Source organism: Monodon monoceros, unplaced genomic scaffold, assembly GCF_005190385.1.
Source record: "Monodon monoceros isolate NGI ecotype Baffin Bay Population unplaced genomic scaffold, NGI_Narwhal_1 Super_Scaffold_9, whole genome shotgun sequence".
Classification (NCBI taxonomy): domain Eukaryota; kingdom Metazoa; phylum Chordata; class Mammalia; order Artiodactyla; family Monodontidae; genus Monodon; species Monodon monoceros.
The window spans coordinates 15,071,818-15,085,474 of NW_021703786.1; the positions used below are offsets into that span (position 1 = coordinate 15,071,818).

At 53.1% G+C, this 13,657-nt stretch overlaps 1 protein-coding gene across 4 annotated transcripts; it reads right to left on the reverse strand.

Annotated features, from left to right (window-relative positions):
• Positions 1 to 2,588: 2,588 nt before the first annotated feature.
• Positions 2,589 to 12,748, reverse strand: CDK5RAP3 (CDK5 regulatory subunit associated protein 3). Of its 4 annotated transcripts, XM_029213297.1 has the most exons (15): positions 12,647 to 12,734; positions 12,377 to 12,422; positions 9,648 to 9,779; positions 9,266 to 9,366; positions 8,864 to 8,912; positions 8,054 to 8,232; positions 7,677 to 7,813; positions 7,369 to 7,513; positions 6,877 to 6,987; positions 6,089 to 6,167; positions 5,428 to 5,516; positions 3,903 to 4,108; positions 3,013 to 3,184; positions 2,900 to 2,922; positions 2,592 to 2,823 (listed from the first exon to the last, which is right to left on the reverse strand). In XM_029213297.1, the coding sequence occupies exons 1-15, from the start codon at positions 12,650 to 12,652 to the stop codon at positions 2,682 to 2,684; spliced, it is 1,617 nt and encodes a 538-aa protein (XP_029069130.1). In that variant the 5' UTR covers positions 12,653 to 12,734; the 3' UTR covers positions 2,592 to 2,681. The 4 variants fall into 4 exon arrangements, with proteins under 4 accessions (XP_029069131.1, XP_029069130.1, XP_029069134.1 ...); XM_029213298.1 differs by having other exon boundaries at positions 2,589 to 2,922; XM_029213301.1 differs by lacking the exon at positions 12,377 to 12,422 and having other exon boundaries at positions 12,703 to 12,748.
• Positions 12,749 to 13,657: the final 909 nt, after the last annotated feature.

Below are 13,657 nucleotides of genomic sequence, written 5' to 3' on the forward strand. Positions count from 1 at the left end.
GTACACCCCACATCTCCCTGGCAAGCCCTTAGTGGGCAGCCAGAACCCAGATGAGTAATCATTAGCACTCTACTTAGCCCACATTCACGGTCAACCATCGTGGGCTGCAGTGCAAATGGATCCTACACTTTGAGAACCAGACTTCGAAAGGACACAGTAGCGTCTATGCAGGAAGAAAGGCTTCATTTGAGCAGAGAGATGGTGAGTAGGCTTGGGCATTGGCTGGATTTGGCTGGGTGAGAGGATTTTGGAAAGGTGACTCTTTCCTTATCTGAAGCAGGTAATGACTGGACTTAGCTTAAGTAGTGAGAGCCTTAAATCTTCTCTGGGAAGAGGCGGCACTGAAGTAATCGTAAAAGTAGAATGTGTTCTTGACAATACAATTCGCATCAAACTAAGGATTCCAAGGGTGTAATCTGGGCTCATCTCCTCTTTCTCTCTCCCTGTTTTTTTTAAAATTTTTATCTATTAATTTTTGTGGCCATGCCACGTGGCTTGAGGGATCTTAGTTCCCCGACCAGCGATGGAACCCGGACCCCTGGTAGTGGAAGTGTGGAGTCCTAACCACTAGACCGCCCAGGAATTCCCTGTTGTTTGTTTTGGCAATTCCAGAAACCTGACTGCTCAGAACTCGGTCTTCAAGCTCTACAAGGAACCTCTCACCTCCCCCTTCCAAGAAGGAAACAGAATGAAGAGTCCTTAGCATTGTTTCACAAACCCAAAGTAAGAGCTCACGTTTCTCCAGCGAGCACTTACTCTGTGCCAAGCACTGTTCTAAGACCTCTGTGCACATTAACTCATTTGATCCTCACAACTTCTGAGGCGACTCTGAGACGAACAAGCAGGAACCTAAATGCAATCAGAGTGATGCTCAGGGAACACTGGGAGCAGATCGGAAAGACACAGAGCTGCCCTCCTGAGGGGTCAAACAGCCAGGTGGGATCTTCAGTGCCATAGGGTGGTCAGGAAAGTGGGACCCAGGAAGCAAAGCAAAGGGTCAAAGCCAAATGGGGCTAAAGATTCTGGAGAATAAATCCAATGTTATGGAGTCAAAGGCTTTTAAGAAACCAGTTACATGAACCTAGGGGTTGAGTGGGCCTTCGTTTCACCAGATAAGCAGTGAAATGAGCCCAATTCCTCTGAGAGAACAGTCCCCTAGCCCCACTGCTTGCCAAGGTGGCCAAACTCTGCTGAGAAAACCTTCTGTTAAACCCACTTCCTGTCCTGCAAAGATGGCCAAATTTCAGCACATCCGATGTCCCCCGTCGGCCCCAGGCAGGGCAGAGAAGGCAAGCAAGGCATTCCTCTGCGAGGGCAGAAGCAAGAGCTTCGGAGGCCTGAACCCAGCCTGCCATGGTCACATGACCACAAGGCTTCTCCCCAAAGCTGGGCGCCAGCGAGCAAAGAGCCCATGTAATAGCTGGTGATTGGATGAGGGACATTAGAGTGGGCAGGCGTAGCATGCCTCGGTGAGCTGGTGGCAGCTGCCAGGAGCAGGCCAGAAGGCCAGTGGAGCCAGCCGCCAAACAGGTGGGCCAGGAGGTAGTGGACATTCTCTCAGAGAGAAAGGGACTGAGAGACGCAGACAGCGCCCCCCGCCGAGAGCCTTCACAGCAGCTGAGGGCAGGATGCAGCCCGCTCAGGCCCCTCGATGTCCTTCTATTCCAAGGACAGTTTTACCTCGACATTCCATACCAATATTTTTCCATCTTCAGTTCCTAGACTTTCAATCCCCCCAAAAGGAGGAAGGTGAACAGGCAAAGATTGGGGGGAAGTGATGGGCTGACATTAATTGATAGGAGCGGCTTCGAGCAGTTTATGCCACCTTATCTCTCTCTCCTCTGGATAGCGTGTGTCCGCTGGAGTCCGCGGGGTCGGTGATTAATAGGGGCCATCACTCACTGTCCAGGACGGCTGAAAGGCAGCAGGGAGGGGGCGGCCCTCCCCAGAACTGAGATAACAAGCAGCAGGAATAATGAGTGGTGTCACTCCACTTTTCATTTTGATGGAAAGTCATTACGGGAGTCAACGCCAGCGACAAAGAGCCATGAATCAACTGCTCTGCTATGAAATTAAAATCGAATTGCTGGCCACCCCCAACCCCTACCCTTCCTGGGAAATGGGGATGGGTAGGTGGCCGGGGAGAAGGGTGCTAGCCTGGGGTGGGCTCTACCCAATCACAGAGCAGCCAGTTATGGGTAGGAAGTGGACAGGCAGCTTGTGAAGGTGACAACTCCTGTCTCCACCTTGTTTATCAGACCCTTCCTCCGCAAACCGCATTTTCCCTCTGCCTAGAGGTAAGGTGATTAAAAGGAAAATACAGCTTTGCTGGCTCCAACAAGGCTGCCACTTGACTGCTCCCCTTGGGCTTCTGGCTCGAGTGGGGCAGTCTGGGCCTGGCTATGGAGAGAAAGGGGCCCAGCTGACTCAGCTACCCCAGAGCCCCTTGCTGAACCATTTGTAGATACTAATCGGGGCCCACCCCCATCACCAGAAGCAAAGAGGAAAAGTCCCCAACCTGGCACTCCACAGGATCAAGAACCCCATGCAGCCTCAACCCCAGGCCCAGAAAACGGCACTATCAGTAGTGAAACAAGAGTCCCTTCCTCTTTTATTAAGTCCAACTAGATAATGAGGAAGAGCAGAAGTTGTGGTTTGAGGCTGACGGGTCACAGGACCAATTAAGACAGCTTCTTGCAGAGAGTACAGTGAGTGCCAAGGTAACCATCTGGGTGACGGTTCCATCTTGGGGCTTTCTGTCCTCCAGTCAGCCTGGTCTCTTGATGGGAAGGGCTCCTGGCTGTCCCTCCTCCATCCTGAAGGCTGAGAAGACAGGCAGGAAGAACGGGGAGCATGTCACAGACAGGTTCCCATCAGGTTCACGGGGCGCCCATTGTACCTTTTGGAAATGTCAGCTTCAATCTGAAAGACAGTGATACAGAGTGGGCAGGAAGCAGAGACAAAGGGACCTCATTCTGCAGCAACTGGGTGGGCTTGCCTCCCCTGTCTCACCAGCTTCTGCAGCTCCTTGGTCTTCTCCAGCAGCAGGTCCAGCTTGGGCTCCAGAGCCGCCTGCTCCCGAAGGGCTTCCTGCTGCTTCTGCAGCATGAGCTCTTTCTTCAAAGCCAGCAGCTGGGATTGCTTCAGCTTCTGCTGGAGGAGCTCCGTCACTCGGTCCACATACCTGGGCCGGGCACTCAGGTAAGTGTTTGGTGTCGCTGGGCAACCTGGGTGTCCCCATGCAACTGCTGAGGCTCAGGAAACCAAGTCTCTAATTGACCTCTCAGCCTCCACATCCTTCAATCCTTTCTTGCAAGGAATACCACTCCCACTTCCCCATCCTACAGGGGAAGCAGATTCTGCCTGCATACCTCAAACCACCCCATCTTGCCCCAAAGAGAACCACCATCCCTTGTTGGGATGGTGCAGTTATGGGAGGCAGGGATGAGGTCTAAGGGGTCATGGAGACGAGGAAACAAGGAGTCAGGGCTGGCTGGGGCTTCCCTGGTGGCGCAGTGGTTAAGAATCTGCCTGCCAATGCAGGAGACATGGGTTCGAGCCCTGGTCCGGGAAGATCCCACATGCCGTGCAGCAACTAAGCCCGTGCGCCACAACTACTGAGCCTGCGCTCTAGAGCCCGCGAGCCACAACTACTGAAGCCCACGTGCCTAGAGCCCGTGCTCCGGAACAAGAGAAGCCAACGCAATGAGAAGCCCCCGCTCGCCGCAACTAGAGAAAGCCCACACGCAGCAATGAAGACCCAACACAGCCATAAATAGATAAATAAATAAATAAATAAATAAAATACATTTATAAAAAAAAAAAAAGGAGTCAGGGCTGCCTGAGATGGCAGGGCCCTGCAGCATGCCCTGAACAGCCCAACATCAAGGGGAAAGCCAGACCTTGGTGAGGCCAGGATCATAAACAGGTGCTGCATTCGAAGACTGGTGAGCTGGCCAATCAGATCCTGCAGTGCCGACGCCATGGTGACCATCTTTGCTTTGGTCTGGCCCTGCAGGATGGCTGGAGCCAGCTGGAACTGGCTCACAGACAGGATGTCTGCCTCCTCACTCATCTCCACTGCTCTCTGGGACAAGAAGATCTCAAGCTGAGGACAGAAGAGGATTTGGTTCAAACCGAGAAAAGAACTCAGAAACTAGGCCCTCAGGCTGGTCAAAATGAAGAATAAGGTGAGGGTTAGATGCTGGTTGAGGAGCAGTTATTTCCTCTGAACATTTTTATTGCTAGAAACTCACCAACTATAACGTGGGAGTTTGGGGCAGCCTCCACCATCACCCTTCAGTCCCTCATTGCTGTCTCAGGCCTTACCTGGCCCTGGACCCCTCTCCTTCCTCCCAGGCTATGCGGCACATAACTACGATGCAGAGATTCAAAGGGTTCTCTCTGCCCAGTGACGGTATTTTCTCTCCATAGGAAGAATGAGATTCAGGGAATAGGAATCCATGTTTGAGAAGCCCTGGATTAAGAAAAGGCTAGGAAGAATCTGAGAACCAGCCGCATATCTTGTCACTTTTATTGGACCATGGAAACTTGAACTAGACTCGCGAGGACAAGGCCTTCCATGAGGCCCTCCCCAGCCAGCAGGCCACCGAGAAATGGACAGACTCAGAGATTAACAAAGACAAGTCCCCTGCTTCCCAGTCCCAGAAAGAAGAGCCAAGAACACTGGCTCCTTACTCTAGGCTGCTGGATACTTTAGCCACAGTGATGATACTAAAACACAAACGAGAACATGTCGCACCAAACCTCCAACAGCTTCCCAGTTCCCTCAGAGTAAAAGCCAAATTTCCAACTCCCTTCAGCTCTCTGGGCTCTTCTACTTCCCCCAGCTCCCCTGCTCAGCCACAGTGGCCTCCTTGTTCATCACACGTGCAGGACACCTCCCACCTCAAAGCTTCTGCATTGCTCCCCCTGCCTGGAAAACTCTTCTGCCAGATATCAGCATGGCTCTCTCTGCACCCACTGCAGGTCTTGACTTACTGGTCACCTTGGCAACAAGGCCTTCTCTGACCACCAACATAAAACTGCAGCCCTTCCCAGTAACCCCATCTCCCTCCCCAGCTCTCTTTCTCCATGGCACTTACGTTAACACCTGACATACTACATATTTTACTTGTTTTTCTTGTTTCTTGTCTGCCTTCCCCACTAGGATATAAGATCCATGAGGTCAAAGACTTTGATTTGTTCGCTGCTCGGCACCTCAAGACAGTGCCAGGGGCTTAGGAAGTACATGATAAACACAGCTGAATGAATGGGGGAGCCTCCTAATACGTGAGTCCCTGCTCCAGAACAAGGAAAGTGCTCAGCACCCTTACACAAAAAGGAAGGGTCAGGTAAGGTATCTGGAGCGATGCCGCCTATGCTGGTGCCAGGCCTCCCCCCGCATCACCCAGAGGACAAAGGTACCTCCATGAGCTCATCGATGAACTGATTCCGGGTCTCAGGGTATTCAAGAAGTGTCAGAGCATCTGGGCCCCTAGCAACACCTTTGGGAGCTGCCAGGAAGAGAGAAGTGATAAAGTTGCTGAGGACTGGAGAAGACTCTCAGTTTGAGAAGTCCTGGTGGGTTAATATGGACACAGACACTGCAGTAAGCCCACTTCCTGTTCCAACCCAAGTGGGAAAGGTTACCCTTTCCCATTTGTCTCAGCCCTAATCAGGCACTAATGCCAACCCAAGTCTGTGAGGAGGACCACAGAGCTGAGTTCCAAAGAATGGAAAGTTCCTTCGCTCTAGTGGACGTGAAGTCTCATCCTGCACTGCCCTCTAGTGGCTCAGATCCCTACTCTCAGCTTATGGGGAGGTGGGGACCAGGTCAGGCCTCAGAGCCTATCAGCCCTCTCGGAACCTCCCCAGAGAACAGCTGACCCACATTCAGTATCCAAAAAGTTGAGAGTTTCTAGATTTAATTTTAAGAACTTCTCTGCATCCGCCTGAACTCACATCATCATGATTTTGAAAAAACAGGTAAACGTCTGAGAAGCCCAATCATGGTAGTGTACTTTTTCTTTGCTTCTAGAGACATGGGGGCAGGCTCTGCAAGGGCTGCAGGGAGGGGTGCACTCACCCTGGGTTCCGGCTTCCAGCACGGTGATCTGCAGAGCAGCAGCATCGTCTCCCCAGTCTATCTCACCACCCCCAGCTTCCTGGGTGGAGAGTAAAGAACCCCAGCAGTGTTGGGAGAACTTTCCCCAGTAAAGGGAGCCAGAATAAACCAAAGCCCTCAAAAGTTCAGGGCTTCCCTGGTGGCGCAGTGGTTAAGAATCCACCTGCCGATGCAGGGGACATGGGTTTGAGCCCTGGTCCGGGAAGATCCCACGTGTTGTGGAGCAACTAAGGCCGTGCACCACAACTACTGAGCCCGTGTGCCACAACTACTGAAGCCCGCGCGCCTAGAGCCCGTGCTCCGCAACAAGAGAAGCCAACACAATGAGAAGCCCGCGCATCGCAACAAAGAGTAGCCCCCGCTCACCGCCAACTAGAGGAAGCCCACGTGCAGCAACGAAGACCCAACGCAGCCAAAAGTAAATAAATTAAAAAAAAAAATTCCTCTAAAAAAAAAAAAATTCAATGACAGCACATTGCGGCCCTGATGGAGGTGGCAAAGATGGCACTATGGGCCCATGCATGTAGGTACCACCTGCCTATATCCCCATACCTGCCCCGAACACCAGAAGAAAGAGGTCAAAACTCTGATATGTCACTTTGGAAACTCTGCCCCACACTGGACTACACCTGGTCCAAGAACTATGAACTTCATCTGATGTCTTTAGAGACAGAGACAACACTTTTCTTATCACCAAAGCAGCAATCACAGAAAGTCCTCAGAGAGATGGACCGAGAGGGCATCCTAACCTTTGAGTCCGATTCCAGGGAGATGCCCCAGTCAATTCCAGCAGCCTGGGCAGAGATGCCAGAGTCAGCTCCTTCAGACGCCACCTCCACCCCGAAGTCGCCCCAGTCAATCTGGAAGGGGGAAAAAAGTGTTAGCTCGCAGAAGATGGGTGAATAAAGGGGCCTGCCTTCCCCTAGGCCTCAGCTGCTTCAGTAGGGAGTGCACTGTTTAAGCATAATGGCCTCCAAGTTCCCAAAGGAGAGCCCATCTTCAGAGAGCTCAGGGGACTGAAGGGGTCCCAGTTCAAAGTTGACCAGCTTGCTGGGCCTCTTCAGAGCTCATCTCTTCTCTGGCCTCAAGAAAGGCACAAAAATAAAGGGGTAGGGCCTTCCGGGCCCTTCCACCTAGTCTCTCTCACAGGAATACCCCTTTCTTCCCTCTGGACTCTGAACTCAAATGGGGTGTGGACGGCGTATGAGGGGAGGAAGCGGCTCTTACTAGGCCTGTCTTACCGCGTCTTCTTCCACCTGCTCAGGGGGCTCCTCGAGGTGCGGCCGCTCCACCACCGAGGGCTCCGTGCCCGTCCTCCACTCATACACCGTGGAGTTCCCCCGCGTCTGCACAAACCGTAGCATCGGCAGCACCTGCTCTGTGCGGCTGCAACGGAGAAGGCAGCTGACCCTCCTGCTGCCCACTCAGGAGGCCAGCATGGGCCCCGCCTCTCAGATGTAACGTGGGGAAAATACAAGTGGAGAAGAGAGCACAGCTGGGGAAGTAGCTAAACTGTCCCCCCCACTGGGGAGAAACAGGCCCTCGGTACCTTTCACACACAAATCCCACACAGGCCTGGTACAGGTCGATGGCTTCCCCCAGGGACTGGGCCGCCGCCCCAATCTCAGCCAACTGACTCGGCAGGTCCTTCACCAGGGCCAGCAGTTCTCTTTGGACATTGTCGCCCTAGAGAGGATCCACGAGGTGGGCTCAGACAGGAGTGGTGGGAAGCAGAGTACAACAGATTAAAGAATACGCCTGAAGATTAGAGACAGGCAAGAAAATGGCCTGAGAAGGGCCCAGCCAGGCTGAGAGGAAGCCCTTCCCAGAAGCAAAGGCGTTGGGCCCAGGAAGACAGACAGAGGCCCCAGGTGTCCGTCCTCCTGCCACGGCAAGAACCCGCCGCTCACCGTGATGCCCGCTCACCGTGATGCCATACTGCTTGCACGAGTGGTAGAACTGCTCCCGCATCTCGGCAGCCCCCGCCTGGCCCTCCTCCTCCTTGCGGCTGTATTCTTGCTGCAGCTGCTGGCACTTGGCGATCTGCTTCTTCAGGGAGGGGATCTCGTAGGTGACGTTCCGAACCAGGAGGCTGGAGAGTTCCACTGAGAAAGAAGGGCCCAGGAAGTTCACCCCAGATCTGCACACCACAAGGCAGGCATGCCCCAAGGACACGCACAAACATACCCCAGTCGGGTGGCGAAGAGCACGGGGTTGGCCTCCCAGCTCTTCCCCTTCCTGGCTGTGGAACCTAAGACAGTCATTTAACCTCTCTAATCCAATCCTCAGCTATAAAACAGGAGCAATAATAGTTATCGTGAAGATCAAGAGAGAGAACCCACATAAAACACAAGTACAATCCCTTGCATTTAGTAGGTGTTCCGTCAATATTAGCTATTACAATTATTTATACTATTAGAAAACACAACCCGAACTACAGTCAGCCCTTTAGTTACTCCCTCAGGCCCCTGATACAGCTCCCAGGACAACCCGTGCCTCTTGTGCTCAGTGGACGAGTCAGTCACCAGGAGGTGACTGGTGGAAGACCTGCACACACCTGCTTGGTGGTCGTCCTCCTCCCAACACGCTTCGTGGAATTTATTTTCCCACCTCACAAACATCTACACCCCAGCCTCTTCCCCCACGTGAACTGTGCCTCCTAGAAGCCCACTGTCTCAGAACTTGGGGAGTCGGCCTCCCCATGGACACTGGGACTCCGGGGCTGGGCCACCTTACCTAGGTAGGTGTTGTCCTTCTCATATAGGGCTACAATCTCCTGCCAATCCTAAGAAAAGAAACAGGAAGTGGGCCTGAACAGAACTCAGCAGCCGCTGAGTGCATCCCAGCTCAGTCCCCAGCCGGGGAGGCTCTCCAGTCTCTGCATCTCCCCGTCCTCCTCCATAATGCTGGCTGGACCACCCACTTTATTTTAAGAGTGTGGTGCCAACAAGCGATCCCCAAAGCAAATGTAAAGCCAGGGGTAGGATCTACTTTTGGCATAAACTGTGGGGACGGAGAGAAAGTGGAGGAGATATTCTATGTAGGCGTCTCCACTGGATCCTCAGCGAGACCAGACAGGCTCTGACCCCCTGGACTGGAGGTCTCCAGCTGCGTGTTACCACCGTCGCCCACACTTGCCTTCATTCGCTGTGAAGAATACCGGCCAAAAATATTTTTTGTGGAGGCTTCAGTGCCTTTGAGAAGCTCCACAATTCTTAGGCAGTGGAAGTAGTGAATGTCTGGAAAGCAAGGAAGAACAAAGACTTTGAGAATTACAGTGTCTTCCCCACCCACTGTGGCCACTACGCATGGCTGACTCACGTATATGCTAGTAACTTTAGCAGGCATAGCTCTCCCCTTCATCATTTTGCGTTGAAAGAAACAAGCATCTATACCCCAAATAAAAACCTCTCTTTCTTTAGGGGTCAGCCCTATGGCTAAAGGAAAGGGAGCAGCTCAGCTGATATGTACCACTCCAGGAAAGGGGTGGGGTCCAGTAATGTAGCCCCAAAGCACTCACAGGATCCAGAGAGCAGCTGGGCGATCTCTTGGCTCTCTGGCATGTCCTGGATGGCAGCATTGATCTTCTCTCGGATGGTCAACACCAGACTCTGCCATTTCAGGTTGCAGTGCCTTCTGTCCACCAGCCAGTCTACAGGAGAAACACCCAAATCACAGCATTTCCATTCCCATGGCCAAAATTCCATCACTGATTCAAGTGAAATATGCTAAGGCATTGGCTAAAAGGTTGTATTCATATTGGTTAAGGTGTGGGGGTCACGGGAAGATGGGAATGAAGACAGGCCCGAAGGGATGCTTGGGGCTAAATAGACTCTGGCAACCTGACTTCATCCACAGTGTGACTTTTATAAAGCAACTGCCTCAACACAGGGATAAAGTAAAACTTTAAATTGGTCCTGACATCAAAGTGCCAATTTGGACCATATTCTCCATAATATTTTTGCTTCCACGTATAACTATATCTTTCTTACTGACAGCAGACGCTATTCAACTTCCACTTCCTCAGGGCTGGGATTAACCATGACAATGGAAAATACAAGATGGTTATGCCAAATACCAGATGAATGAATAACTGCAAAGCCCCTACTACCTACAGCGCCCTAAGGACTAGATAACACTGGTCTCTTCTTACCAGTGAAGTACCATCCTGCACACATGAATACCCATGTGACTGACCTCCTGGATTCTGGACCCAGATCTGTGTTTTCAGTAGAGGGTATAGGTGGATAACAGCCATGTACATTTCCTCAGTAGAAGAGAGCTAAGAGCTAGACTTTGTGGTCAGATGGTCCTGGCTTCTAATTACTAACTTTCTTGGGCAAGTCTCTCAACCTCTCTGTGCCTCAGTTTCCCTACATGTAAAATGGGGATGATAAAGATACTGAGTACAAGGGGGAATGAAGGTAAAACACTGAGCGCTGTGTCTGACACATGGCAAGGCTCAATGAATTGTAGTGATCTTCATTTTCATAATGTCAAGCACATAAAACAGCACCTTGTATAGAATAAACCCTCAATAAATGGTTGTTGTTCTATTGGTCCTTTTCATGACATCAAGAGTGTACATGTGCTGGGCTTCCCTGGTGGTGCAGTGGTTGAGAGTCCGCCTGCCAATGCAGGGGACACGGGTTCATGCCCTGGTCCGGGAAGATACCACATGCCGCGGAGCGGCTAGGCCCGTGAGCCACGGCCGCTGGGCCTGCGCGTCCGGAGCCTGTGCTCCGCAATGGGACAGGCCACAACAGTGAGAGGCCTGCGTACCGAAAACAACAACAACAACAAAAGAGTGTACGTGGGCTGAAGAGCTGGGACAAATCTGCAACGAAACTATAGAAGCTCCACTAAGTGGCCACCTTGCCCTTGTTAATAAATCTGCCAGCTGGTCAAACACTGAGGGCCCACACTAGTTATCAGTTATATTCCCTCCACTGTATTCCTCTAAAATCTTCAGAAAGAAAAATTCTGTAGATGTCACAGAAGTAGAAGCAAAGGGATGAGGCAAACAGATGTCATCTTAATGACAAACCAGCATCAAAACAATCCAGGGCTTCCCTGGTGGCGCAGTGGTTAAAAATCCGCCTGCCAATGCAGGGGACACGGGTTCGAGCCCTGGTCCAGGAAGATCCCACATGCCGCGGAGGAACTAAGCCCGTGCGCCACAACTATTGAGCCTGCACTCTAGGGCCCGCGAGCCACAACTACTGAGCCCACCTGCCACAACTACTGAAGCCCGCATGCCTAGAGCCCGTGCTCCGCAACAAGAGAAGCCACCACAATGAGAAGCCCGTGCACCATTAACGAGTGGCCCCCACTGGCCGCAACTAGAGAAAGCCCACGCGCAGCAACGAAGACCCAACACAGCCAAAAATAAATAAATACATTTATATATATATATATATATATATATAAAACAAACCCAGGAGCTGTGCGTGGCCCTGGAGGGGTCAGAATGAAGAGGTCCTTCCCTGGCTCTGAACTGGGGAGGAGGTATATAGATCAGATACAGATGGCAGGGAGATGGCCTGGCCACTAAAAGGTTTTTCTTTCCAACTGGATCTATGTCCCTCTTCCTCCTAAAATCAAGGGGAAATGGAACCTTTTTTTTTTTTTTTAAAAAGGGTTTTTTTCAGCATAATACAAAAAAGCATAGATACTGGAACCTGACAGGCTTAGGTTCTAACTTCAGATCTGCCATTCAGTAGCTGACCTTTTTTTTTTTTTTTTTTGCTGTACGCGGGCCTCTCACTGCTGTGGCCTCTCCCGTTGCGGAGCGCAGGCTCCGGACGCGCAGGCTCAGCGGCCACGGCCCACGGGCCCAGCCGCTCCGCGGCATGTGGGATCATCCCGGAGCGGGGAACGAACCCGCGTCCCCTGCATCGGCAGATGGACTCTCAACCACTGCACCACCAGGGAAGCCCTGCCATTCAGTAGCTGACCATCTTTAAGGTAAGCCCTCACCTCACCCTCTCTGTGCCTGAAAGATATGACTGACAACACATGTTATAAATATTAAAGTAGAAAACACAGGTCAAGTACAGACTCTATGTCTGTTTCCTTCCCGCTCCTCCTAGCGGGGCAATCCGGCCACAGATGGGGGCATAGAACAAGGCGAGTGGTCAACGCCTCAACAGGGGCCTTGGGATGTCGGGGCTCCAGCTGTTGGTGACAGGGGGCAAAGGGGCCAGGCCTCCGCCTGATAGCTGGCTGAGCGGGGGTGCCCCCTCCTACCGAGCAGTTTGCTGGTCTGGATGTCGATGGGCACGTGCTGATGGTCCTGGCGGGAAACACGTTGGGGAACGGGGCGTGAGTCCTGGGAGCGAACAAGCCACTCGCGCGCTCATTTCACCGACCCAACTGCCACCCTGCGGGGCCAGCACGACGCGCCGGGGAGGGCCGCGCCCCGGAGGGAGCCCGGGAAGCAGATCAGGGACGGGCGGGCTGAACTCAGTTCAGGGGTCCCAACCCAGCCCCCCACCTCCCCAGCTACTGTCCCCCCACCTGCATCTTTCCACCACTTCCGCTTCCGGCCGCCGACCCGGGCCCGCCCCGCCTACCACTAATCCAGTGGTGGTGTGGCTGAGCCTCAGTTTAGGTCTCCTCCGGCCACGTCACCGCCTTCCTCAGAGCCAATCGGGGCGCGCGCTCCACCCGGGCTTCAAGCCCCACCCACCCCGGGGCTCCGAGTGGCTGAACCCGGGAAGGGCGGGAGAAGAGGAGACAGCCAATGGGAGGCGTGAGGCGGGCTCACGGCCGTGGAGGGGCGGGGGCTCCCGGAAAGGGCTGCAGTGGCGACGCGATTGCGGCAGGCGGCGCCCAAGAGCCGATCCCGGCCGCTTCCGGCCAGGCAGGAGTAGAGCCCTCTGCTCAAGGATTAACGCGTCTGCGGACAAGGTCCTAGCGCCCCCCTGAGGAACCTGGAGGTCGTTAGAAATGCCTTCTCTCTCCTTGCCTTGCTTTACCGTCGATCGACCGTAGTTTGAAGGTCTCTTGTGGCACTTGTCACACATTGCCTTCTCAGTTTATGTAATAGGCAAGTGTTGAACACCTGCTATGTGTTGTGTGATTAGGGCAGGGATCGGGAGGGAGGAGGGTCAAGGGAGGTGTCCCGAAGATAACACCTAAACTGAGTGTTAAAAGAAGGGCGGCAGGGCTTTCCTGGTGGCGCAGTGGTTGAGCGTCCGCCTGCCGATGCAGGGGATATGGGTTCGTGCCCCGGTTCGGGAAGATCCCACATGCCGCGAAGCGGCTGGGCCCGTGAGCCATGGCCGCTGAGCCTGCGCGTCCGGAGCCTGTGTTCCGCAGCGGGAGGGGCACAACAGTGAGAGGCCCGCGTGCCACAAAAAAAACAACAACAAAAAAACAGATAAATAAAAGAAGGGCGGCAGAAAGAGGGTGATGTGGGAGGGGTGTTCTGGGTGGAGGAGACTGTACAAAATTTTGCAGGCCACAAACTGCAAGGGGGTGCAGGGAAAAACCGGCAGGTAGGACTAGCAAAATAATTGGTGGGGT